Source organism: Hemitrygon akajei, chromosome 32 (genome assembly GCF_048418815.1).
Source record: "Hemitrygon akajei chromosome 32, sHemAka1.3, whole genome shotgun sequence".
Taxonomy (NCBI): domain Eukaryota; kingdom Metazoa; phylum Chordata; class Chondrichthyes; order Myliobatiformes; family Dasyatidae; genus Hemitrygon; species Hemitrygon akajei.
The window spans coordinates 33,240,093-33,268,069 of NC_133155.1; the positions used below are offsets into that span (position 1 = coordinate 33,240,093).

General features: G+C 49.4%; 1 protein-coding gene across 1 annotated transcript in view; it reads right to left on the minus strand.

Moving 5' to 3' along the window:
- LOC140719694 (potassium voltage-gated channel subfamily KQT member 4-like) overlaps positions 1-27,977 on the minus strand; it is a 180,582-nt gene that overhangs the window by 53,935 nt on the left and 98,670 nt on the right. The window contains exons 10-12 of the mRNA XM_073034493.1: positions 21,842-21,898; positions 3,260-3,477; positions 1,503-1,605 (exon numbers count right to left, since the gene is read on the minus strand). Of these exons, the coding sequence (XP_072890594.1) occupies positions 1,503-1,605; positions 3,260-3,477; positions 21,842-21,898 (378 nt within the window). The remainder of the gene's footprint in view (positions 1-1,502; positions 1,606-3,259; positions 3,478-21,841; positions 21,899-27,977) is intronic.

Genomic DNA, 27,977 nt, shown 5'->3' on the forward strand with positions numbered 1-27,977 from the left:
AGGTCAGTGTAACACAGAGAGGGTGGGTCTGTATCAGGGTCAGTGTAACACAGAGAGGATGGGTCTGTACTCAGGGTCAGTGTGACACAGGGAGGGTGGGTCCGTACTCAGGGTCAGTGTGACACAGGGAGGGTGGGTCTGTATCAGGGTCAGTGTAACACAGAGAGGATGGGTCTGTACTCAGGGTCAGTGTAACACAGGGAGGGTGGGTCTGTACTCAGGGTCAGTGTGACACAGGGAGGGTGGGTCTGTACTCAAGGTCAGTGTGACACAGGGAGGGTGGGTCCGTACTCAAGGTCAGTGTGACACAGGGAGGGTGGATCTGTACTCAAGGTCAGTGTGACACAGGGAGGGTGGGTCTGTACTCAAGGTCAGTGTGACACAGGGAGGGAGGGTCTGTACTCAAGGTCAGTGTAACACAGGGAGGGAGGGTCTGTACTCAGGGTCAGTGTGACACAGGGAGGGTGGGTCCGTACTCAGGGTCAGTGTGACACAGGGAGGGAGGGTCTGTATCAAGGTCAGTGTAACACAGAGAGGGTGGGTCTGTACTCAGGGTCAGTGTGACACAGGGAGGGTGGGTCTGTATCAGAGATGACAGAATATTAAAACACACCAACCCTAAGTATGTGTCTTTGGAATGTGGGAGGAACGTTCTGCCTGATGCAGTCACAGAGACAGAGTCAAGCAGAGACTAAATCGCGATCTTACAGCTGGTTGCAGTGGAGTTGTTTATTAATTTATTGAGAAACTGTGTGGAATGGGCCCTTCCAGTCATCTGAGCCTCGTCACCCAGCCATCTCCGGTTTAACCCTGGCCTAATCGCAGGACAATTTGCAATGATCAGTTAATCTATCAACCCTGGACAGTGGGAGGAAACTGGAGCGGGGAGAACGTACAAACTCCTTACAGACGGTGGCGGGAATGAACCCAGCTTGCCTGCGTTGTAATGCGTTGTACTAACCACTGCGCTAGCGTGCTGCCCCTCTATTTCTTCCACTTGGACATTAATTCCACAGCAGCAGTCTTCCACATGACATGGAGACCATTCCCCTCAACACAATGCTCTGGGGGCTTTTCCCCCACCCTGGACAATTTGGGGCGCCACGGTGGTACAGACTCTGCCCGGCCGCTGCAGAGGCCTGGAACCAATCCTGATCCGGGGTGTTGTCTGTGTGGGGTTTTCGCACTCTCCCTCCAACTGTGAGGGTTGCCCCACCACATCTGAAAGGAGGGCAGATTGCCCCTAGTGTGTGGGAGAGTGGTACAATGAGGCAGAGGTGATGGAGGAGAACAAATTGGGAATAGAGTGAATAGATGGTTGATTGTCAGCACAGAATCAGTGGGCCGAAGGGCCTGTTTTGAAGTAGAATGACTTTAAGAGTCTATTTCATGAGGCTAAAGCAGCATCTGACATCGATCAGACTGCTCCTTGGCTGTGATAAGCGTATCTTTATGGAAGCATAAGCCCGTCCTGCATGCCGCGTCCCCTCTCCCGCACTAACCTGACGGCCCGGATCAGTGTTTTCACAATTGGCTTGGCATCTTCCATGCTGATGTCACAGTGAAAGGCCTTCTCGTCGTAGTTGTCGTCTCCCAGGTTCTCAGCTGCAGTCAAAAACGAACAATCGGCTTGTTAGATTCAACTAGCCCTTGTTTCCGGGGCAGGGCAAATATCACAGTGAAGCAAGACCCCCTACCCTCCCACCCCCCAGCACAGAGCTGCTCGTGGGCAACACTTGGGAATGGCTGTCGTTCCTACCTTTGGGCAACGGTTTGAGGGCTTGTTGGGAAAGGACTTCTGACGGTCATAGAGCCCTGGAGCACAGGAACAGGCCCTTCAGCCCCTCTAGTCCATGCTGAACAGCTATTCCGTTCTGTCTCATCGACCTGCATCTGAACCATCCACGTACCTATCCAAATTTCTCATTAATGCTGGAATCAAAACCACACATACCACGTCCGCTGGCAGCATGTTCCACACTGTTAGTACCCTCTGAGTGAAGAGCTTCCCCTCATGTTCCCCTAAATATTTCACCTTTCACCCTTAACCCATGACTTCTAGTCTCACCCAACCTTAGTGGAAAAAGCCTGCTTGCATTTACCCTCATACCTGTCAGGTGTCAGGTCTGATGCTGCACCAACAGGGTACCTCATGATTCCCTCAGAGTTAGGGAAGTGGTGCCCTCTGGACTCCTGGAGCTGGCCAGGCTTCTCACTGACCTCCAACAGCAGAGGCTGGTGGTGCTTGAGTGTTGAATAAGTTAAAGCAGGCTTCGATCTGACTGGGGACCTCACTGCGTGAACCTCAATCAGCTGGCTTGGCTAGTGGTTGTGAAGTGGCCGTGCGTGTAGCAGTCTGAAGTTTACACGTCTCGACGATGCCCAAGATCGAGAGGCACTTCAGCAGTGCACTGGGAAGAAGATAATGTCCGCCCTGGCCCCTCCTTGTGGAGATCTGATTCACAATAGCAGAAAATGCTGGAAACATTCAGCAGGTCAGACAGCATCCGTGAAGAGCGGGCAAAATTAATGCATCAGGTCAAAGATTGCCTATCATACTCTCTGACGATAGGCCTTTGGTCTGAAAATAATTCTGTTTCTCTGCCCACGGTGCTTCTGGACGTGTTGAGGCCTCCAGCATTTTCTGCCACGTCTAGTTTCTCTGACCTTCATCTCTTTATGTGACATCTCTGTCCTTTATCATGTAGGAACTCTCAGTAGGTATTGGCATTCCCAGCCCTTTCAATTCTTGGAACAAAATGCCACAAACAAGCATTGTCCAGAGTTAACCTCAGACCTGAGATTTGTGTGCAGTGGAATTTAGGATAAAATGTGTGTGTTGTGCATAATGTTGAGAGCTGTGTGTAAAATTGTGAGTTGTGTAGGACTGGAGTTGTATGCAGTGATGGGAGTAATATGTTACATTGGGAGGTGTGTGTAATGGGAATTATGTGTAATGAGGGTGATGTGTAATAGGAGTCATATGTAATGTGAGGAGTGTGTAATGGAAAGTATGTGCCATAGGGAGGTGTGTAATGGGAAGAGTGCACTGTTGGAAATCATGAGGTCTAGAAATGGGGTTCCTTCCCTTCCTCGTTCCCCAGCTCGGTCTGTCATGCACTCTGTAAAAGCAGGGCCAGGCCACTCGGGCCCTCTGGGCAGCACCCAGCTCCCTCCCGAGTGGCCTTGCAGGGAGCAGCAGGGACCGACGTCAGTGAGATCGGAGCTCGGCACTGAATCGCGGAACCTTGCTCCTTACTTTCCACCGTGGCTCTGGGCTTCAGGCGGAGAGATGCTCGGAAGCGAGTTCTGTCGTTGAAGCTCCAGCTCTTCTGCACCTTGGTGGGGCTGACCTGCGTCGCGTTCTCCGTACTGGGACAGCGCTGGATACTGGGGGCAGACGTTTGCTTGTTCCTTATACTCTGAATCCTCGGACTGTTCATCTTCATTCTGTCTCGGAATCCTAACCTCTGGCCACTGAAACAAGGCAGGAGAAAGTGTGAAGAGCTCTGCATCATCTGGTATTGTTACCCAACATAAAGCCAATGCTGTCAAAAAGATACTTAAAATAGATTTATACCACACATGGAAACCAAAGTATCTTTGGAACATGGATACCCCCTTCCCGAAGATCCAGGAGTCTACCCAGAGAGCAAGACACTCACCTCATCATCAGTATCCCATACTATCTGGCTATTTATGATTTGTAACCTTGCATTTAATACTGTATATGGAAGACTTATCGTGATGTTTTTAGCTTTCAGTATCCTCACTGTTAACTGGTAGGTACCTTTACCACAGAGGTAATAATATTTACTCATTCTCAGTGGAGAATGAGACCAATCAGCCCATCAAATAGAGCAATCCTATCTATCTTACTCTCTTTCTCTCACATATCCTTCAACTCCCCTCCAGTTCCCTCACACTAGGGGACAACTTACACTGGGCAATTAACCGCCTGACACGCACGTCCTTAGGATGTGGCAGGAAATGATGCATTCCCTCAGGATACTCCGTGGTCACAGGGAGAGCGTGCAAACTCCTCGAAGACAGAGCACCAGAGGGTGGGGTCAAACCTGGGTCCCTTGTGCTGCCAGGCAGCACCATTACCCGCGTGCCTCTGTGTTACCCTCACAGTCCTCGAACCTTTACGTTCCTTTCAGATCCCAAGCCCAATCATTTTCCAAGGAGGAAAACTCTGCGACATTATCTTTCTACTGGTCTCAAAGATTACAAGATAACTTGAGCTACATTTCTAAACCACACATGCTATGACAAAAAGTGTGCACAGATATTTATGACATGTGGTATAAATAGGATACGCTCTGGGCTGCAGTGAGCCGGGATTGGTACCTCATTTCCCAGGATGGTATTAAATGATTTGCTCATGAGCTTCTCTTTGCTACACAAGGCACTGCTCCAAATGCACTGAAGCCCAGATTATTTCCTTGCATAAATTGTAACATTAAGATTTACTCAATCAGTCCAATTCTCGTATTTGGCGAAGAGGAGGACGGAAGGAAGCAGGCTCTGCCCAGTCTAGTACGGGCCAGTCAAAGGGAAGTTACATCGCTGGGGATTTAAAATGAATCAAGCATGCAGATGCCACGGAGCAGAAGATCATTCAGACAAATGCTAACCAGGGCAAGGAGCCTCGGCTATCTGCAGGAAGAGAGAGAGACTGAGTCGATCAGAGGTACAGGAACCTGGAGGGTAAGCACGAAAGGAAAACCAGGAGGGAGAGCGACCACGAGGAAATCTGCAGATGCTGGAAATTCAAACAACAACACACACAAAACGCTGGTGGAACACAGCAGGCCAGGCAGCATCTATAGGGAGAGGCGCTGTCGACGTTTCGGGCCGAGACCCTTCGTCAGGACTAACCGAAAGGAAAGATAGTAAGAGATTTGAAAGTAGGAGGGAGAGGGGGAAATGTGAAATGATAGGAGAAGACCGGAGGGGGTGGGATGAAGCTAAGAGCTGGAAAGGTGATTGGCGAAAGTGATACAGAGCTGGAGAAGGGAAAGGATCATGGGACGGGAGGCCTTGGGAGAAAGAAAGGGGGGGGGACACCAGAGGGAGATGGAGAACAGGTAAACAACTAAATATGTCAGGGATGGGTTAAGAAGGGGAGGAGGGGCATTAACGGAAATTAGAGAAGTCAATGTTCATGCCATCAGGCTGGAGGCTACCCAGCCGGTATATAAGGTGTTGTTCTTCCAACCTGAGTTTGGATTCATTTTGACAGTAGAGGAGGCCATGGATAGACATATCAGAATGGGAATGGGACGTGGAATTAAAATGTGTGGCCACTGGGAGATCCTGCTTTCTCTGGCAGACAGAGCGTAGGTGTTCAGCGAAATGGTCTCCCAGTCTGCGTCGGGTCTCACCAATATATAAAAGGCCACACCGGGAGCACCCGGAGAGTGACACTGTGGCACATTTCTGAGTCTTTCCATGGACCGGGATGTGGAGCCTTGATCATACCACACACTGTAAGAGAAGCTAAATGATGCAGACAAACCAGGAGATAAAGTCTTAGTCACCCAGGAGAATCTATGCTCAGCTTTTCCTCAAGCCTTTACCGCGATGGGGATGTGGAAACATACCCTTTGGCTCATTGGGCCCATGTGAACCACTAACCACACCGTTCTAACGCCAGATTGTGATCTAGTGTAAGGGAGCGAGCCTGCGAAGTTCCACACAGTTCAATGTCAGGAGTCCGCACATTTGCTCGTCTGACCGGTGACGGTGTGGACCAGCATCAGACTGAACTTTGTGAAAGGGCAGAGAACACTTAATTCAACCTTGTGACGGGTGACAGCAGTCGTGGGAGTGGACACCCCACTGCACAGAGAAACGGTGAGCAAGGAACAACCCACCCCCACCCCATAGCAGCTCTGAGGCAGACACACGTATACACATACACACACTCACACACACACACACGCGCACACACACTGGTCATATCATAAACAGGCACTGACATCCTGTCTGACAGCTCCTGCAAGTCTCTGCCAGTTTCCAGACTGCAATGACCCCACTGTAGGCACTGGTTCAGTGGCAGAGTCAAATGGGCTCCCTGGCACTGAGCCAATGTCAGATCCCTGTGGATGGCAGCATTCCCATATCCAATCTCCTTCAGTCACCGTTATCTGCAGTCTGCCGGATACCATTTGGATTGTCAACTAGGCTTCTGTTCCACCCCCCCCCCCCCCCCACCGCAGCCCCGTCTTCCACATACGCCCAGTTCTTCTGAGGAAAGTTTCACGTCCTTGTGCCTGCCATTCTCAGTCCTGGCACGGTGCCTGGTGAAGTTAACATGGGACCGCACACGCAGGGACCCAGTGGACCCAGGAGAAACAGAGAGTTAATGGCCAACTCCACAGACAGCAAAGTCAGTTCAGTTTTGCCCTGAAGGAGCTGAGTGAGGATTACAATGGACTACCTACAAACAGAGACCGGTGAGCACACGAATGGTCTGCTGGGGTGCTGTCTGGCCTGTGTGAGATGGACAGCTTGGCTCATCCCTGCAGCCCTTCCCAGCGAAGCTCTGGCAGGCAGCTCACCCCGGACATTGCAGACCCGGGCACAGTGCCATGTCCGATGCCAGAGGCCACTGAGTGGAGATGGGCTGGTGGACTTTAGAGTGGAACTAGAAATGGAATTGGCTATTACTGTTGCATGTGCTGAGGAACAGTGAAAAGCTTGTCTTGCAACAGATCAAACCACTTCAGAGTGCATTGAGGTAGAACAAGGTAAAACACCAACGATGCAGAATAAAGTGTAAACAGCGGCAAAGGTTAACAAAAGGGTGCAAGATCTTAATGAGGTACTGTAGGTTGCAAAGTTAAGAGTCCAACTTGTCGTATTAGTGATCTCACAGCATGGTGGTATGTGCTTCCTAGCTTTTCTGTCCCAACGCCTGTCCTCAGAGGCCATCGGTGACTTTCTGGGGTGCAGTGTCAGTGTGTCTCTGGGCTGTGTCCTGACCTTCTCCCTCAGGGAGAAATCATCTCACTACTGCACCAACAGGGTCCTGGCTGCACCAGCCGATCAAGACTATGGAGTCATCCCAGCCCACAGGGCCATCAACGACATCCCCCACATCTACAATCTCAGTCAGAGCCATGGGAAGGAGCACCGAGGGGGGATTTGTGTGCAAGACAGGCATGATTAGATGCCAACAGCCTCAGACTTGGTGACTGGTACAGAAGGGATTAGTGACATGCCAACAGGAGGGGGCAGCTGAGCAGTGGCAGCGGATTTGGCTTTCTGATCATCTGAGTGGAAGGAACAGCTTCTTCCTGTTTGTCCTCGAGGCAAAACCAAAGAGATGATGATTGACTCCAGGAAGAAGAAGATGGAAGTCCTTGAGTAAGGCCTCATGAGGGGAAGGGAGATGGAGAGGGTCAGTAACTTTAAATTTCTTTGTGTTAACATGTCACAGGTCCAGCACACAAGTGCACCACAAAGAAGGTGCAACAGCACCTCTCCTTTCGTGTGTAGATTTGGCAATCTTCTCTAGATCATAGAGGAGTGTGCTCAGACTGCTTGCATCACAGATCGGCATGGAAACTTCTCTAGATCATAGAGGAGTGTGTTCAGACTGCTTGCATCACAGATCGGCATGGAAACTTCTCTAGATCATAGAGGAGTGTGTTCAGACTGCTTGCATCACAGATCGGCATGGGAACTTCTCTAGATCATAGAGGAGTGTGTTCAGACTGCTTGCATCACAGATCGGCATGGAAACTTCTCTAGATCATAGAGGAGTGTGTTCAGACTTGCTTGCATCACAGATCGGCATGGGAACTTCTCTAGATCATAGAGGAGTGTGTTCAGACTTGCTTGCATCACAGATCGGCATGGAAACTTCTCTAGATCATAGAGGAGTGTGGTCAGACTGCTTGCATCACAGATCGGCATGGAAACTTCTCTAGATCATAGAGGAGTGTGCTCAGACTGCTTGCATCACAGATCGGCATGGGAACACCAATCCCCAGAAATAGAAAAAACCCACACAAAGTGGTGGACAATAAGCTTGCTTCTCGCTACCACTATTGGGCAACAGATGTAAGAGCCTGAGGTCCCACACCACCAGGATAACGACCACCATCTACTACCCTCCGCCCATCATGCTCCCGAACGGGTGTGGATAACTTCACTCACCACAACTCTGAACTGATGCCGACCTACAGACTGATGTTCACAGATTCTGAGAACTCACGTTGTCTCTATTGTTCTGAATCTGCACAATTTGCTTTCTTTGGCACACTGGTTGCTTGTCAGTCTTTGTTTATGTACAGTCTTTTCGTGAATTCTATTGTCTTCCTTTATTTTCCTGTAAATGCCTGGACTCATTCTCAAGGTAGTATATAGGAACATGTACTGTATGTCCAGCATTTTGATTATAAATTTTCCTTTGAACTTTGACAGAGCAATGGTGAACAACGGATCCAGGCGCTCCAGCTGAAGATATTGTGAGAGAGGCCACCCAGCTTTGCCTCCTGGCTGAGTTATCCGAAGTTTTCCCCTGTGCCGGGGGGAGAGGTTGCTGGACGATAGAACACCAGGTAGTCCTGGCCAGCACTGGGCTGTATGGAGAGGCACAGTGACCTCAAGCGGAGTAAGATGAAGAACTCTTCAAGGTTTAGAGCTGTTGTTAAGCTGTCCACAACCTGACCTGAGGTGTACAGGTGTGGGAAAATCTTCACTAAGTAAGGAAGGACGTCCTTCACTGCAGCATGCAGATCCCGGGTCTGGCAGCTGGGAGGTGGGGGCGACTGGCTTTCAACTCGACAGCCATGCATGCGTGCTGGGGCTCATCTCAACGAAAGGCCCCAGAACCCTTGCAAGATGATCCCAGTAACTTTATGCCCCTTGGTTCTCAGGGACTCTCGGTGGGTAGGACTTACCAACAGGAGGCCTCTGCTCTGAGGCAGAGATGCCTGGATCTGCCTCTAGAATCCTGTCGCTTAAGGCCCACTGATACGACAACAGGAGCAGGCAGAAGAATCTTTCACAACAACCCAAACCTTTTGCAGAGAATGTCACCGCAAAATCCACTCCAAATCTGGTCAAGCAATAGTTTTAGGAATTGTCCCTAACCTGGGCACCTGCTTCCCTGTCCATGGCCCACACTGCTCCCTGGTAAGATAAAACAGACTAGTGACCTCACAGTCTACTCTTTATGTCCTTGTCCATTATTGTCTATCTGTACTGCACTTTCTCCGTAAGTGTAACACTTTATTTTGCTTTCTGCTATTGGTTTCCCTTGTACTACCACAATACACTGATAAGATGAAATGATCTGTATGGACGGCTGGCAAAACTAAGTTTTTCACTGTGCATTGGTTTACAGCATGTGACAATAACAAACTAATTAATAATAGAATAATAAACAATGGTAAACTGATTTACCAATTTAATGATAGTATCTGCGTGGAGGAGAGGCAGCTGTGTATTTTCCAAAGACTGATATGTTCAAACTGTCCATTATGTGGACACCACCACATGCCAGTTGCATTGAACACAACTCGTGCTTTGAGATAATTACTGTTTTTAGAGAAAATTTAACACTTCTGTGAATCTAGGTGCAGGTGCCCAAGTGTATTGCAAGGCTTGGATTTCCATTATTCACACAAAAGCAGGGAAGGCCCATGAATAAGCATTGACCAGGGCTTTATCATCGGAGGCTGATGGCAGGTAGATAGTTTATAATGGATAGTTATCAAATGTGAGAAAGGGAGTTGGACTAGTGTAAGGCAAGACTGGCAGGATTAAGGAGCCTTGGGTAATGAGGATATTAAAGATCTAGTCAGGAAAAGGAAAGAGGCATTTATCAAGTACAGGCAGCTGGGAGCAAACACATCCTTTGAGCTGTATGAGGGCTGTAGGAATACATCTCAATGAAATTAGAAGGGGAAAATAAGATCATGAGAGAGAAAGGTGAATATGTAAAAATGCTGTGTTTATTAGGGGCAAGCAGGCAGCTAGGAAGAGAGTAGATCCCCCCCCCCCTCCCTTAAGGATCAGAGTGGTAATCCATCAATGAAACGACAGGAAATAGGTGATGTCTCAAATGACTGCTTGTCTATACTGTATTTACCTTGAACAAGGACATGGAAGCTCATGAGTGCAGCAAGTGGAGCAGTGATATCCTGGAGCCTATCAAGATCACAAAGGAAGAGGTGTTGGAGTTCCTGAAAAGCGTGAAGATGGATAAATCCCTGTATCCTGACCTGATGTGCCTTAGAAAGCTATGCAAAGCGAAAGGAGCAACTGCTGTGGCTTTGGCAGATATTTTTTATATCTTACTTGGCCAAGTCTGAGGTAACGGAAGATGTCTAGATAGCTAATGTTGTGTATTTAATTAAGAAGGGCGCCAGAGATAAACCAGGAAACTCCAGGCCAGTGAAACTTCTACAAGTGGTGGAAAAGATATTGGAAGGGATTCTAAGGGACAGGATTTATTTGCTTTAGAAAAGTCAAGGACTGATAACAGACAGTTAGCAGGGATTTGTGCCTGGGGAAAATTATATTCACAAATTTCATTGAGTTTTTTGAAAAAGTGACCAAGAAGATTGGTGAGGGCAGGGTAGTAGAGGTTATCCACATAGATTAACCTTTGACAAGGTTGGGCTTAGTAGGAATGACCCAGGGTGAGTTAGCAAACTGCATATAGAATTGACTTGGTGGTAGGAGGTCGTGGAAAGTTTATTCTCAGGTTTGTAGATCTGTAATCACTGTTGTGCTGGGTCCTCTTGTTAATTGTCCCATGTATTAACAATTTGATTGAGAATGTAGGTGGCATAATTAATAGGTTTCCAGATGACACCAAAACCGTTGGTGTAGTTGACAGTGAATAAGGTTGTCTCTAAGATGACAAGATATTGATAAACTGGGAAAAAGAAAAAGGGAAAGAGATCATGAACAAAGCAGATGAGCTTAGAGTGTGGATCAGCACTTGGAGCTATGATGTTGTGGCCATTACAGAGACTTGGATGGTGCAGGGGCAGGAATGGCTAGTTAGGGTGCTGGCTTTAGATGTTTCAGAAAGGACAGGGAGGGAGGCAAAAGAGGTGGGGGCGTGGCACTGGTGATCAGAGATACTGTCACGGCTGCAGAAAAGGAGCAAGACATGGAAGGATTGTCTATGGAGTCTCTGTGGGTGGAAGTTAGGAACAGGAAGGGGGTCAATAACTCTACAGGGTGTTTTTTATAGACCAGCCAATAGTAACAGGGACATCGAGGAGCAGATAGGGAGACAGATTCTGGAAAGGTGTAATAATAACAGGGTTGTTGTGATGGGAGATTTTAATTTCCCTAATTTTGATTGGCACCTCCCTAGAGCAAGAGGCTTAGATGGGGTGGAGTTTGTTAGGTGTGTTCATGAAGGTTTCCTGACACAATATGTAGATAAACCTACAAAAGGAGAGGCTGTACTTGATCTGGTATTGGGAAATGAACCTGGTCAGGTATCAGATCTCTCAGTTGGAGAGCATTTTGGAGACAGTGATCACAATTCTATCTCCATTGGAGAGGGACAGGAGCAGACAAGTCAGGAAAATGTTTAGTTAGAGTAAGGGGAAATATGAGGCTATTAGGCAGAAACTTAGAAGCATAAATTGGGTGCAGATGTTCTCAGGGAAATGCACGGCAGAAATGTGACGAATGTTCAGGGGATATTTGTGTGGAGTTCTGCATAGGTACATTCCAATGAGACAGGGAAAGGATGGTAGGGTACAGGAACCATGGTGTACAAAGGCTGTAGAAAATCTAGTCAAAAAGAAATCAAAAGCTTACAAAAGGTTCACAAAACTAGGTAATGGTAGCGATCTAGAAAATTCTAAGGCTAGCAGGAAGGAGCTTAAGAATGAAAAATGGAGAGCCAGAAGGGGCCATGAGAAGGCCTTGGTGAGCAGGATTAAGGAAAACCCCAAGGCATTCTACAAGTATGTGAAGAGCAAGAGGATAAGACATGAGAGAACAGGGCCAATCAAGTGTGACAGTGGAAAAGTGTGTATGGAACCGGAGGAGGTAGCGGAGGTACTTAATGAGTACTTTGCTTCAGTATTCACTATGGAAAAGGATCTTGGTGATTGTAGGGTTGATTACAGTGGACTGAAAAGCGTGAGCATATAGACATTAAGAACTTCTGGAAAGTATCAAGTTGGATAAGTCATTGGGACTTGACGAGATATACCACAAACTACAGTGGGAGGAGATTACTGAGCCCCTGGCATCATCAATGGGGACAGGAGAGGTTCTGGAGGTTTGGAGGGTTGCGGATGTTGTTCCCTTATTCAAGAAAGGGAGTAGAGATAGCCCAGGAAATTATAGACCAGTGAGTCTTACTTCAGTGGTTGGTAAGGTGATGGAAAAGATCCTGAGGCAGGATTTATGAACATTTGGAGAGGTATAATATGATTAGGAATAGTCAGCATGGCTTTGTCAAAGGCAGGTCGTGCCTTACGAGCCTGATTGAATTTTTTGAGGATGTGACTAAACACATTGTTCAAGGTAGAGCAGTAGATGTAGTATATGGATTTCAGCAAGGCATTTGATAAGATACCTCATGCAAGGCTTATTGAGAAAGTAAAGAGGCATGGGATCCAGGGGGACCTTGCTTTGTGGATCCTGAACTGGCTTGCCCACAGAAGGCAATGAGTGGTTGTAGACAGGTCATATTCTGCATGGAGGTCGGTGACCAGTGGTGAGCCTCAGGGATCTGTTTTGGGACCCCTTCTCTTCATGAGTTTTATAAATGACCTGGAGAAGGAAGTGGAAGGATGGGTTAGTAAATTTGCTGATGACACAAAGGTTGGGTGTGTTGTGGATAGTGTGGAGGGCTGTCAGATGTTACAGCGGGACATTGATAGAATGCAAAACTGGGATGAGAAGTGGCAGATGGAGTTCAACCCAGATAAGTGTGAAGTGGTTCATTTTGGTAGGTCAAATATGATGGCAGAATAGAGTATTAATGGTAAGACTCCTGGCAGTGTGAAGGATCAGAGGGATCTTGGGGTCCTAGTCCATAGGACACTCAAAGCTGTTGTGCAGGTTGACTCTGTGGTTAAGAAGGCATACAGTGTATTGGCCTTCATCGACCATGGTATTGAGTTTAGGAGCCAGGAGGTAACGTTACAGCTATATAGGACCCTGGTCAGATCCCACTTGGAGTACTGTGCTCAGTTCTGGTCACCTTACTACAGGAAGGATGTGGAAGCCATAGAAAGGGTGCAGAGGAGATTTACAAAGATGTTGCCTGGATTGGGGAGCATGCCTTATGAGAATAGGTTGAGTGAACCTAGCCTTTTCTCCTTGGAGCGACGGAGGATGAGAAGTGACCTGGTAGAGGTGTACAAGATGATGAGGGGCATTGATCGTGTGGATAGTCAGAGGCTTTTTCCCAGGGCTGAAATGGCTAAGAGGAGAGGACACTGTTTTCAGGTGCTTGGAAGTAGGTAGAAAGGAGAAGTCAGGGGTACATACATACATGCAGATGAAAGTGGGCTGAGAAGTGGCAGATGGAGTTCAACCTGGAGAAGTTTGAGGTGGTACACTTTGGAAAGACAAACTCCAAGGCAGAGTACAAAGTAAATGGCAGGATACTTGGTAGTGTGGAGGAGCAGGGGGATCTGGGGGTACATGTCCCCAGATCCCTGAAAGTTGCCTCACAGGTAGATAGGGTAGTTAAGAAAGCTTATGAAGTGTTAGCTTTCATAAGTCAAGGGATAGAGTTTAAGAGACCCGGGGTAATGATGCAGCTCTATAAAACTCTAGTTAGGCCACACTTGGAGTACTGTGTCCAGTTCTGGTCACCTCAGTATAGGAAGGATGTGGAAGCATTGGAAAGGGTACAGAGGAGATTTACCAGGATGCTGCCTGGTTTAGAGAGTATGCATTATGATCAGAGATTAAGGGAGCTAGGGCATTACTCTCTGGAGAGAAGGAGGATGAGAGGAGACATGATAGAGGTATACAAGATATTAAGAGGAATAGATAGAGTGGACAGCCAGTACCTCTTCCCCAGGGCACCACTGCTCAATACAAGAGGACATGGCTTTGGGGTAAGAGGGTAAGGGTAAGTTCAAGGGGGATATTAGAGGAAGGTTTTTCACTCAGAGAGTGGTTGGTGCATGGAATGCACTGCCTGAGTCAGTGGTGGAGGCAGATACACTAGTGAAATTTAAGAGACTACTAGACAGGTATATGGAGGAATTTAAGGTGGGGGATTGTATGGGAGGCAGGGTTTAAGGGTCGGCACAACATTGTGGGCCGAATGGCCTGTACTGTGCTGTATTGTTCTATGTTCTACGTAAGTTTTTTATGCAGAGAGTGGTGAGTGTGTGGAATGGGCTGCTGGCGACGGTGGTGGAGGCGGATACGATAGGGTCTTTTAAGAGACTCATGGACAGGTACATGGAGCTTAGAAAAATAGAGAGTTGTGGGTAACCCTAGGAAATTTCTAAAGTAAGTATATGTTCGGCACAGCTTTGTGGGCCGAAGGACCAGTATTGTGCTGTAGGGTTTCTATATTTCTATGTTTTTAAGGGAACGGCAAATGGAATTTACCTTGGACAGTTGTCAGGTGATGCATTTTTGGAAGTTAAACCTGGGAATGGGAATGAAATACAGGACCCAGTGGAGAACCGTTAAACAGCGAAACCTTGATTACGAGTACACAGACGTTTGAAAATGGGATCACCAGTGGAGAAGGTGGTGAGGAAGCTACACGGCACGCTCGCCTACTGTGGCCATTGCACTGGGTACAAGGGTTGGTAAGTTGTACAAAATGTTAGCAATACCGAGCTTGCAGTGTAGTGTGCAGCTCTGTTTACCAATAGCTTAGATGAAAGGACTGGCAATAAAAATCAGAACAACTGGTTGTAAAGGGAAGGGGAGAAGTTAATAGAAAATATGCCACTAACTCCAGGCTGAGTTCCTCTGTCCTACTCCCCTTGAGATTGTGACTGAGAAGTTTGGCTCATTGACTGCAAATACGTTTCCCTGGGAAACCTTGGTGACTGGCAGCACATCTACCACCCTACGCACCCTTTTTCTCCACCACCAGCCCAGCGGCTGCTGTGTGAACCATCTGGGAGATGAACTGCCACTTGGACACCAGTGTCCTGTCACATCGAATGATTAAAGTCACATGAGATAGAGCTGTAGAGAAATAGAGCAATGCAGCACAGATACAAAATAACTATTTTTTCTTAATTAGCCTACAAACTGTTGGTAAATTCAAAGTTTAATCTCATTACAAAGTATCCTTGAGAGGGTGGTAGAAGGTTATTTTGACAATACCTCTCAAACATGGAACTTCTAATACCTAATGCAAATATTGGCAGCTGCGTCTTGGGAACAGCACTGTTCCTGGTGCTCCTCCAAGACTTAACACACTATCAACACCCTTCCTTAATCTATTGCTGGAACTTTCCAAACCAACACTGTGTCCATGGCAGAAGGTGGCTCAACACTGCCCCCTCAAGGATACTTTGGGAATTCTGACTCTATTCAAGATTCACCATACAAGATTGTTTATTGTCATTCTTCAGTACACGAGTGTAAAGGAGAAGAAAATGACTGTTACTCCAGATCCAATACAGCATAAAGAACACAATAAAAATAACAAAAGCACAATAAACAACATGATTGACATCTCCTACAAATTATGGTGAGACTATAGGTTGCTTGTTTTGTAAAGGGACAATTTAAGAGAAGTTTGACCATAAGACATAGGAGCAGAAGTTTAGATAGGTACAGGAGTTTGGAGGGACATGGTCTAGGTGCAGGTAGATGGTTCTAGGCAGAAGACTGGGTCAGCATCAATTAACAACAACACACACAAAACGCTGGTGGAACACAGCAGGCCAGGCAGCATCTATAGGGAGAAGCGCTGTCGACGTTTCAGGCCGAGACCCTTCGTCAGGACTAACCGAAAGGAAGGATAGTAAGAGATTTGAAAGTAGTGGGGTGAGGGTGAAATGTGAAATGATAGGAGAAGACCGGAGGGGGTGGGGTGAAGCTAAGAGCTGGAAAGGTGATTGGTGAAAGTGATACAGAGCTGGAGAAGGGAAAGGATCATGGGACGGGAGGCCTCGGGAGAAAGAAAGGGGGGGGGGGAACACCAGAGGGAGATGGAGAACAGGCAAACAACTAAATATGTCAGGGATGGGGTAAGAAGGGGAGGAGGGGCATTAACGGAAGTTAGCATCAATTAGATGGGTGGAAGGGACAGCTTTTGTGCTGTAGTGCTCTGACTTGATGACTGTCTTAATGAAATTAAGAAATAAATAGTTAATCTCCTGCTGCATTAAACGTTCAGAGTCACAGAACAATTTGCAGCCAGGTAGAGTTGGTTCTCATTGGCTGATTGGAGAGCCAATGGGTATGGCAGGTGACATCATGAGGTGGGGGGGGGGGTGGAGAAAGTCCCTGAAATGTTATTGGTGGGAAGGAGGGAATGGCTGGAGTTGGAAAAGGGACAGACTCATTTTAACTCCGCAGAGCTGATGAGAAGTTTAAGGTTAAAGTTGCGTTGCTGGTGGTAAGTGGGTGAGGCAGAGCTTGGCTGAGTCAGGACAGACGTTGGGGGTGAGCGGCTGGGGAACTGAAGCTGTAGACCCGCTTGGTGAGCAGCCTAGCAGAATGTGAAATGTAACTCAGTGGGACGAGTGGCAAAGGTCACAAGAGAAGGCAAGTTCTGTGAATATTTATGAAGTTGCTAATTAACACTGTACACAATTCTAGCCGACCACAGTGTGCAACCTGCCGTTTCATCTGCAAGTTGTGTGTGCCCGTGGCAGGGTTGGTATCACAAGCTCTGCCACAGTGTAGTGGGCACCATTTGTAATGCGGCGAGCTCCACACAGGTGTTTATGAGGGAAAACCTGCTGAATTAAATAAGCCATTGATAATTTAGGAAAAATTATTCTCCAAGAGATTCATTTGCAGTTGCTAAGAGCTACAACAAGGAGATGAGGAGAACTTAATCCTTGTTGTATCATTTAAATACATCACGGTTTTCCTGCATCCTACCACCTTCCTTATCCTGTCCTCTGTAACCAGGATACTGGATTGTATAAAACATGTTGCTGTAATGATCTAATTTCAATCTGACCCCGAGGAGGTCATGCGGGAGGTTGAAGCAGCACCTGATCAAAACTGGACCAATCATGTCTGTACATGATTCACATTCGCACATCTGACGTTGACCCATGGTCAGGGGAACGGCAAGTGAGATCACTATTCGATGCGTTTCAATGGCACCAACTTAAACTGGACAGACGGCTCCACTCTGAATCGGCCTCAGTAGACTGGACCACAAGTTAGTTGAAGAGTTATACTCACTTCAGGAGTGAAACAAGTAGCACATCTCCAGAGAAGGTTGCAGCTTTGGGCCTGTTCTTACTGGAATTTAGAAGAATGTGTGTGGGGGGGGGGGGGGGGGGAATCTCATTGAAACCTACCGAATGTTGAAAGGACTAGATAGGGTGGATGTGGAGAGGATGTTTCCTGTGGTGGGGATATCCAGAACTAGAAAGAGGCCACCCTTTAGAACAGAGGTAAGGAGGAATCTTTTAATCAGAAAGTGGTGAATCTGTGGAATGCTCTGCCACAGACTGTGGTGGAGGCCAAGTCTGTGAGTATATTTAAGGCGGAAGTTGATCGTTTCCTGATCGTTCAGGGCATCAATGGACATGGGGAGAAGGCAGGCGTATGGGGTTGAGTGGGATCCGGGATCAGCCATGATGGAATGGCAGAGCAGACTCGATGGGCTGAATGGCCTAATTCTGCTCCGATGTCTTATGGTCTTATTACTGGAAATGGACTGTCCACTCAGGGTGGGTCAGGGGCTTGCAGCTTTGCACATAGTCATGACCGTCAGTGGAGACCCTTCATCAGGAAGCTTTCTGAGACCTTATTTAATGAGGATCAGGGGCTCTGGTTGCCCAAATACCTCACGACTAAGGGATGTGACATTCTGCAGGAAGACCTTCCTCCCGGGCTACTCTGCCCAGAGAAACTTGACCCTCAGTTTCCCTGGCACCTGATCTCCCCGAGAAGCTGCTGCTGATCGTCATTCTTCAGAAAGTGCTGCTTCGGAGGATTCTCCCGGGCAGTGTGCTCACGAAAATAAATATTTCCCCTTTTGGGCTTCACTGAGGAACATTGACCCCTCTGACTCTGTGATTAGCCAGCAGCGCCAGCTTCCCCTGGGTGACGCAGGACCACGGGAATTCCTCCTCAGAACACGGACCCTTCAATGAAGAGGAAAGGATACCACGGTGATGGATCAGGGGATGAACTTTGTCACGATCGACGTCAGGTTCTCAGGCAGCTTGTGTGACTCCTTTATCCTGAGAGGCTCTGCCCCTCAAACTTGCTCAGCTGGACATGGATTCTGGGAGGCTGAGGCTTCCACCTGCTTTTCTGGACTTTCACCCCCACGATCTCCCCGGCCACACCAGAGGAACACAAACACAAGAGTCGCGAATTTCCTCAGGCTCCAGTGGGACAGATCGCAGGGATCCTGGCCAGCGCCTGCCCACGTGTGCCACGCAGGTTGTCCAGCTGGAGAAGAGGAGCGAGGAGTCTCTGAGGCTGAGGGCCATGAGATGGATCCTGGAGAACAGCATCAAGAAAGGAGGGAGACACACAGGATGTGGACAGCTGTTCTCGACCATGTTGTAACACTGTATTTGACCATTTGGATCAACCCAAAATGATCCCCTACATCCACCTCCACCTCCAGGCACTGCTTTCATCCTTTCCTCAACTCATTAAGAGCCTCGTCCCTGCCTCAGTGAGCTACCTACCCCTATTCTGTTTCTCCCTCCCTCCAAACCCTGTGCTCACTGACTTACATTTGCCCAGTTAAGCAAGACATTACTTTTAAAGCTTCTCACCCAGCTCACGTGCTCTCCATTCCCTCAGCCACTCCCTACCTCGGTATCCTCATCAGGCATCAAGCCACTTCAGGGCTCCCTGCACACCTCCACTTCCAGTCTGGCATCCACCCTGACTTTCACCTCTCACCCCAGGCAGCTGGCAAGCTTCTGAAAGTTCTTCCCAAAACTGCTCTACCTTGTTTGAGAGGCTCTCTAAAACCCACTGCTTTATTCAAACTTTCAGCCACCCATCCTGAAGTTCATTATCACACCTTATACCACTGTACGTCACCACGGAAAAGGTGCTAGGAGTACATTCGGCCCATCCTAGGCTTCCTTGTTCTCCCGCCATCACCCCAATCCACTTTGATTTGGGCTAGTTGCCCATCGTCACCATTCCCAGGAGGCGGCGTTCCCTCTGGCTACATTCCCAAGTAAGTTATTTACAGTGAATGTCACAGCAGGTTAAACTTCAACTCTGTTGTTGGCTCACTGGCAGAAGTGGGTTGGGCACAAATGTTTAAGCTCAGGTCTAAGAGCTCCAGCTGTGGCCTGTGATTCCAGGAGACGGATGGATTTACTTGTGTCCTCACACCACCAGTGGTGCTTCATTAAAAAAAGGAACTTCATTACATCAGCAAATGCATCAGGACAGTCTACCGGCTAGAAAGTTCTTAGAGTGCCTTTTCACTGTTGAGTGGGGGCCCTGGCGTCACTTTGCCAAGTTCTATTGCTGGGATGGAGGATAGCAGACAGGTGGGAAGGGGATCTGGTAGGACCATAGGGACGCATGGTGAGGAGATTGGTACCGCACCAGGCCAAGGACCTGGAGACAGGTGAAGGGGGTTTGGGACAGAAAAAGACATCTGATCAGAGAGGGATGAGAGAAAGTTAGGAAATGTTGTGATGTTGGGGGTGTTAGGGAAAAATTAAAAAGATCACAAGGAGCATTAATTAAATCAGGAGCTGGCCTTGTGTCAATCTGACAAACTGCCTAGATCATGCTGGTGACATCAGACAGGCATTACACTAGAGCTGGTCTTCACATCTCATACACACAGAGAGCTGGGATTAAACTGCAGGGAATCCCAGAGAGTCAGCAGAGGAGTAAACCCATCATCCCTGCTCAGCCTGCGTTACAAAGTTTAACGACTAATTTTAGATTCCTGTCTCTATTGATAAGAGTTTTTTTTATGCCTGATTAACTGCTTTCTCAATCTGCCCTGCCACTTTCACTGTCCACACCTCCAGGCCGCTCTGCTGCTGAAAGTATTCTTTACGCAGTATCACTTCTTCTCACTTTCGGCCTGAAATATTGACTATTTCCCTCCACGCCACTCGAAGAAGATGGCGCCAGCGAAGAACGCGACCACGGCAGCCATTCTCCAGACGGGTCACGAAACCTTTACATCTTCCTTTTGTTCCCAGTGTGGTTTTGCTACCGTTGGAGCCTGGGATCTACATTCTGGTGGTGTGCTTTCAGGCTGATCTGGCGCTTTGCTGTTTCTGAGAGGGTCCCATGAGGTTTCGCGCCTGGAGATGGGGCACAGGCCCACCATAGGCCCCACTTCTCACTAATCTCGCCGATTAAACGATTGAAATCAAGGAGTGAGCGGAACGTGAGCAGGTTTCAGCGCCATCTACCAGCCTCTTGTCCGCTGCTGCCGGAGGAAGGTGTCTGTGAGTGATGGTCTCCCCCCCCTCTCTCTCTCTCAGTGCTTCTGGAGGAAAATCCCTCCATTCAAATATTCCCTCTCCCTTTGGCTTGATGCTCGACTGTGCTGGAGTCCTGGTCTGGGGCAAAGTTTAATCAATGCAGTTTGTGGACTGGACTCCGTAGTTCACGTTACGATGTGTTTCTGGTTCCTGGTCGCTCCATCTTCTTTGTTGCGATTTTGATCGGGGAGGCCGAGGGATGGTGGGCGACACACACTGAGTTCAGTATGCCTGGACTCTTCTGTTTTTGTGTTTTACATTCTGTGTTTTCCCTTTGGTTCAATTTGTATTTTTTTTTCACACACACACGCGCATGTGTGTGTGTGTGTGTGTGTGTGTGGGGGGGGGGGGGAAATGGTTTGAATTATTTTCTTTTAACGGGTTCCAGGGCTTTCTTTGCTTCCTGGCCGACAGCGGGAAGACGAATCTCAGGGCTGTATATCGCACACAGACCTTGATAATAAATGTACTTTGAACTTTGAGAATGCACCACCTAATGTTTCTCCGGGGAGAGGGGACATCAATATTCACATTCCTCCAGTCTGGGAAAAATACTGAGCCCGTTTCACACCTGTGCTATCTATGCCTTGAGCTTCAACATTTGGCTAAGAAGCCGCTCATGCGGTACCTTATCAAAAGCTGCCTGGGAGTCCATGTGCACAGCATCAACGGTAGCAATAAAGTTCACGTTGCTACAACTTACAATAAGTATTGCAATGGAAGACTAGTGAGGGAGTGATCATGCCAGAAATCTGATGGCAGAGGGGAAGAAGCTGATCCTAAAATGCTCTTATCACAGAGGTTAAATGAACCGGCATGGGCTTATTTTGAACATTTCTCACTCTCCAGCCCTTCGGCACCACCTGACAACCAAAGCCTCGTCATTAAAAAAAAGAGCCATCCCCATCTCCCATGTAGAGGCAGCAGAGTAAGAAACAGAAACAGGAGGGACCTTAGAAACCTGGAGCTGGTTAGTGCGGGATTAAAGGAGGGTGAATCAGTTAGCGGTTTGGTTATCAGGTAGAGAAACCCCATTACCCATGCAGGAACCAGGCATAAATCATCATTTTGTATCAAGCATCTAGGGGGTCCACCTAATGGAGAGCAGGCTAGTCTCCAATGCGAGCTGATGCAAGGGAGCCCGGCACTGAGGCAGAAGGGTTCATGCAGATTCGGGTAGCTGGCATTCCAAAGTTCACGTGACCCATCCCAGTTCTCGATACCTCAGTTTCCGAGTGCTCTGAATCCGGAAGAAATTCTTTTTACTACTAAAGAGCTTACTAGGAGTCAAGAAGAAGATAAAAGTATAGCGTTATTGCACATATTAGGGGATTAAATAAATAAAGCAGTTGCTGTGTTATTGTCCAAAATATATAGACCTGCTGGTCGAAGATTCCTTTTATCCACAAGTCATGGGTTAATTGTACACCAGAGTTACCAGTTAGTAATTAGTTTCAATGCCAGCTTATTTCGTTATTAGGTAAGCAGAAGTGAGCTGCAATGAAGCTGATTGTTATACAAATCGTCGCACTGGGGTTACAGACATAATGATTCACAGTGGGGGCCAGACCAGGGAGACGTGGAGAGACTCTACCCCCTGCTGCTGAAAGTGAGTACTGCACCGGGCTTGGCCCAACGAGCCTGCGGAAGTACTGGGATCTGAGAAGCTACCTCCTACAGAAAGAGCACCTCTTGCGTCAAGCGTTCCAGGCTGAAGTATCACAACCTTTACCACATTGTGGGAAAGGTACGGAGTCGGGGAACCAGTAAAAATGTGTGCTGGATTTGGACATTTTCCACTGCACGTTAATGGGGTGGAAAAGGGGGCAGGGAGAGGAGCACTGTTTCACACAGTCCACCACTAAAAGCCTCAGCTAGGCCAAAAACATTGGTTTAAAATGCGTGTTACCTGGTGGCCCTCGCATAGGCTGCTGGTCCCATGATGGTTTGGTCTGTGACGGATTGGTGTTTTTTGAGTTTTGTTGGGAAGGGCTTTGGCAGGGAATGGTAGATCCAATGTCCAAGGTCAGGCAAGGGGAAATAGGAACCTGTTGTGGGAGTGCATATAGCTCCAGGTAAGCTCACTGTTTATCAAAGGACACAAGTGAATGCGGATGGCTGACCGCTGATGAGAAATTCTAACCTCATTCCTTTTCTACACTCAAGCAGACTCCCAACCGGAGAAAAGATGTTTCATGTATCTGTCATTATCAACTTCAAAGAAGTTGGAAGCCAATGAACTGAAGTGGGTGATTTATGTACTTGGCAGCCAGAGTGGCCCCAGCAGGACTTACAAAGAGCACGGCTGCCTGGCTGGTCTTGGCTGAAGCAGAAATGTATGCTGGATACTGAGTGAGTTCCTTACACACCTTCTGACAACCCTGAAACATCTATCACCTGAATCTACATAGGCAGAGAGACCATCCGCTTAACACTACACTTGAAACAGTGGCTCGGACAGTGTAACGGGTCTTCAGTATTGTACTCAGCTCTCAACCTTAATTAGAGGGCCGAGCCCCTTCAATAAGTTTTCGATTTAATCTTCTGACTCGGGGAAGGGAATCTTTGGCTGCACTCCCTTCACTAACTACAGACAGAACTCTGACCGCTGATTCGGAAGATACACAAGGGTGTGACAGGAGTTGCTCATTACTTGGAGGTCACGTCCCAACTCAGGTCTGAATCCTATCCACTGTGCAGTCTGCTCCATGACACAGTCTTTCCAGAGACTGTTCATGTCTCACTGAGTTTGAGGACAACATGACGTTCAAAACATTATTTCCAAATGTCAAATGCCAGAGAAGTTATGAACTGGTTTGCAATTAAAGCAAGACTTCCCCTTCTAACTCACTATCTTCTGAACTTTCCCCAGGTCCTGCCGTGACTGTAGCAAAGCAGCTGGCAACATGAAGCCTGCAGACGTACAGTATTTCCCACAGGCTGGTAGATGCCCCCTGAAGCTAGGGCAACAAACTGGGAAAATCCCACAACTATGTGGAAGGGCTCCATATTGCACAGCTCACATTAGGATTAATAGACTGCCAGAGGCCATGTTCCGCTCACACAGGGAGACAACGATCAAATGGAAAGTAAGCAATTCAGTCAACATAATGCACTGTAGCTCTGTTCTGTACAGTATTTACACCAGAAAATTGGCATGATCCTTCCAGAGTATCACCCACACCTGCAACCTCCACAACAAACTTGTGGAGAACTGTGGAGGGATATGTGACATAGCAGATAGTACAGGAGAAAGGTCTGTACCCAATAAATAAAGGATGTAGTCCTATTCTCAACAGTCGAGGAACACATTTCATCCCTGATAGTACATTCTCCATTCCCAGTGGTGGAGGAGCATGGTCCATGCAGAACTGGAAAGGAATACTGTTCAATCCCAATAGGAGAGGAAAATGGTCCATTACCAGCAGTGAAAAACAAGGTCCATCCCAATCGTGGAAAGACATGGTCCGTTTTAGTAATGGAAGAACATCTTTTCACCCCCAACAATGGAGGAACATGGTTCATCCCCAATAGTAGGAGAACATTCCCATACCCAAAGGTGGTGGACATGCTCCACACCCAGCAATGGAGCAACATCATTCATCCCCAATAGATGGAACATGATGCAAGTCAAAACTCTAAAGATGTAGTTCATAGCAGACAATGGACGGTCATGGTGAACACCCAACAGTGGAAGATCATTCCCTTACCCAGTAATAGGAGAACATGTCCATACCTGTCGGGGTCCGGTCCGGTCTGGAGCCCGCGTTCCGGGTCTTGATCCGGTCCGCGGACTCCGGGTCTTGCAGCTGTCCCTCCCGTCACCCTTGAGCCAGTTAGGATCCTCCTGATTTAAGTAGGCACACTTGTGGCCAATTCAGCTGCAGGTGTTTATAAGGCACCTTGGGACTGGGACCAGGCGGGTGGTCGTTTTGTTCCGTATCCTGCTCTGTCTCTTGCTCTCTGCCGGCTCCGTACTCTGCTCCGCATCCTGTTTACCCTGTCCGGGTTCTGACCTGCTCCGCATCCTGTTTACCTTGACCGGGTTCTGACCTGCTCCGCATCCTGTTTACCCTGCCCGGGTTCTGACCTGCTCCGCATCCTGTTTACCCTGTCCGGGTTCTGACATGCTCTGCATCCTGTTTACCCTGTCCGGGTTCTGACATGCTCTGCATCCTGTTTACCCTGTCCGGGTTCTGACCTGCTCCGCATCCTGTTTACCCTGCCCGGGTTCTGACCTGCTCCGCATCCTGTTTACCCTGTCCGGGTTCTGACATGCTCTGCATCCTGTTTACCCTGTCCGGGTTCTGACATGCTCTGCATCCTGTTTACCCTGTCCGGGTTCTGACCTGCTCCTCCGCATCCTGTTTACCCTGCCCGGGTTCTGACCTGCTCCGCATCCTGTTTACCCTGTCCGGGTTCTGACCTGCTCCGCATCCTGTTTACCCTGCCCGGGTTCTGATCTGCTCCGCATCCTGTTTACCCTGCCTGGGTTCTGACCTGCTCTGCATCCTGTTTACCCTGCCCGGGTTCCGACCTGCTCCGCATCCTGTTTACCCTGTCCGGGTTCTGACCTGCTCTGCATCCTGTTTACCCTGCCTGGGTTCTGACCTGCTCCGCATCCTGTTTACCCTGCCCGGGTTCTGATCTGCTCCGCATCCTGTTTACCCTGCCTGGGTTCTGACCTGCTCTGCATCCTGTTTACCCTGCCCGGGTTCCGACCTGCTCCGCATCCTGTTTACCCTGTCCGGGTTCTGACCTGCTCTGCATCCTGTTTACCCTGCCTGGGTTCTGACCTGCTCCGCATCCTGTTTACCCTGCCCGGGTTCCGACCTGCTCCGCATCCTGTTTACCCTGCCCAGGTTCTGACCTGCTCTGCATCCTGTTTACCCTGCCTGGGTTCTGACCTGCTCCGCATCCTGTTTACCCTGTCCGGGTTCTGACCTGCTCTGCATCCTGTTTACCCTGCCCGGGTTCTGACCTGCTCCTCCGCATCCTGTTTACCCTGCCAGGTTCTGACCTGCTCCTCTGCATCCTGTTTACCCTGTCCGGGTTCTGACCTGCTCCTCCGCATCCTGTTTACCCGGCCCGGGTTCTGACCTGCTCCTCCGCATCCTGTTTACCCTGCCCGGGTTCTGACCTGCTCTGCATCCTGTTTACCCTGGCCGGGTTCTGACCTGCTCCTCCGCATCCTGTTTACCCTGCCCGGGTTCTGACCTGCTCCGTATCCTGTTTACCCTGCCCGGGTTCTGACCTGCTCCTCCGCATCCCGTTTACCCTGCCCAGGTTCTGACCTGCTCCTCCACATCCTGTTTACCCTGCCCGGGTTCTGACCTGCTCCGCATCCTGTTTACCCGGCCCGGGTTCTGACCTGCTCCTCCGCATCCTGTTTACCCTGCCCGGGTTCTGATCTGCTCCGTATCCTGTTTACCCTGCCCGGGTTCTGACCTGCTCCTCCGCATCCCGTTTACCCTGCCCAGGTTCTGACCTGCTCCTCCACATCCTGTTTACCCTGCCCGGGTTCTGACCTGCTCCGCATCCTGTTTACCCGGCCCGGGTTCTGACCTGCTCCGCATCCTGTTTACCCGGCCCGGGTTCTGACCTGCTCCTCCGCATCCTGTTTACCCTGCCCGGGTTCTGACCTGCTCCTCCGCATCCTGTTTACCCTGCCCGGGTTCTGACCTGCTCCTCCGCATCCTGTTTACCCTGCCCGGGTTCTGACCTGCTCCTCCGCATCCTGTTTACCCTGCCCGGGTTCTGACCTGCTCCGTATCCTGTTTACCCTGCCCGGGTTCTGACCTGCTCCTCCGCATCCCGTTTACCCTGCCCAGGTTCTGACCTGCTCCTCCACATCCTGTTTACCCTGCCCGGGTTCTGACCTGCTCCGCATCCTGTTTACCCGGCCCGGGTTCTGACCTGCTCCTCCGCATCCTGTTTACCCTGCCCGGGTTCTGACCTGCTCCGCATCCTGTTTACCCTGCCCGGGTTCTGACCTGCTCCGCATCCTGTTTACCCTGCCCGGGTTCTGACCTGCTCCGCATCCTGTTTACCCTGCCCGGGTTCTGACCTGCTCCTCCGCATCCTGTTTACCCTGCCCGGGTTCTGACCTGCTCCGCATCCTGTTTACTCTGCCCAGGTTCTGACCTGCTCCTCCGCATCCTGTTTACCCTGCCCGGGTTCTGACCTGCTCCTCCGCATCCTGTTTACCCTGCCCGGGTTCTGACCTGCTCCTCCGCATCCTGTTTACCCTGCCCGGGTTCTGACCTGCTCCTCCGCATCCTGTTTACCCTGCCCGGGTTCCGACCTGCTCCGCATCCTGTTTACCCTGCCCGGGTTCCGACCTGCTCCGCATCCTGTTTACCCTGGCCGGGTTCTGACCTGCTCCGCATCCTGTTTACCCGGCCCGGGTTCTGACCTGCTCCGTATCCTGTTTACCCGGCCCGGGTTCTGACCTGCTCCGTATCCTGTTTATCCTGCCTGGGTTCTGATCTGCTCCGCATCCTGTTTACCCTGCCCGGGTTCTGACCTGCTCCTCCGCATCCTGTTTACCCTGCCCGGGTTCTGACCTGCTCTGCATCCTGTTTACCCTGGCCGGGTTCTGATCTGCTCCGCATCCTGTTTACCCTGCCTGGGTTCCGACCTGCTCCGCATCCTGTTTACCCTGCCCGGGTTCTGACCTGCTCCGCATCCTGTTTACCCTGGCCGGGTTCTGACCTGCTCCGCTTCCTGTTTACCCGGCCCGGGTTCTGACCTGCTCCGTATCCTGTTTACCCTGTCCGGGTTCCGACCTGCTCCGCATCCTGTTTACCCTGCCCGGGTTCTGACCTGCTCCGCATCCTGTTTACCCTGCCCGGGTTCTGACCTGCTCCGCATCCTGTTTACCCTGCCCGGGTTCTGACCTGCTCCGTATCCTGTTTACCCTGCCCGGGTTCTGATCTGCTCCGCATCCTGTTTACCCTGCCCGGGTTCTGACCTGCTCCTCCGCATCCTGTTTACCCTGCCCGGGTTCTGACCTGCTCTGCATCCTGTTTACCCTGGCCGGGTTCTGATCTGCTCCTCCGCATCCTGTTTACCCTGCCCGGGTTCTGACCTGCTCTGCATCCTGTTTACCCTGGCCGGGTTCTGACCTGCTCCTCCGCATCCTGTTTACCCTGCCCGGGTTCTGACCTGCTCCGCATCCTGTTTACTCTGCCCAGGTTCTGACCTGCTCCTCCGCATCCTGTTTACCCTGCCCGGGTTCTGACCTGCTCCTCCGCATCCTGTTTACCCTGCCCGGGTTCTGACCTGCTCCTCCGCATCCTGTTTACCCTGCCCGGGTTCTGACCTGCTCCTCCGCATCCTGTTTACCCTGCCCGGGTT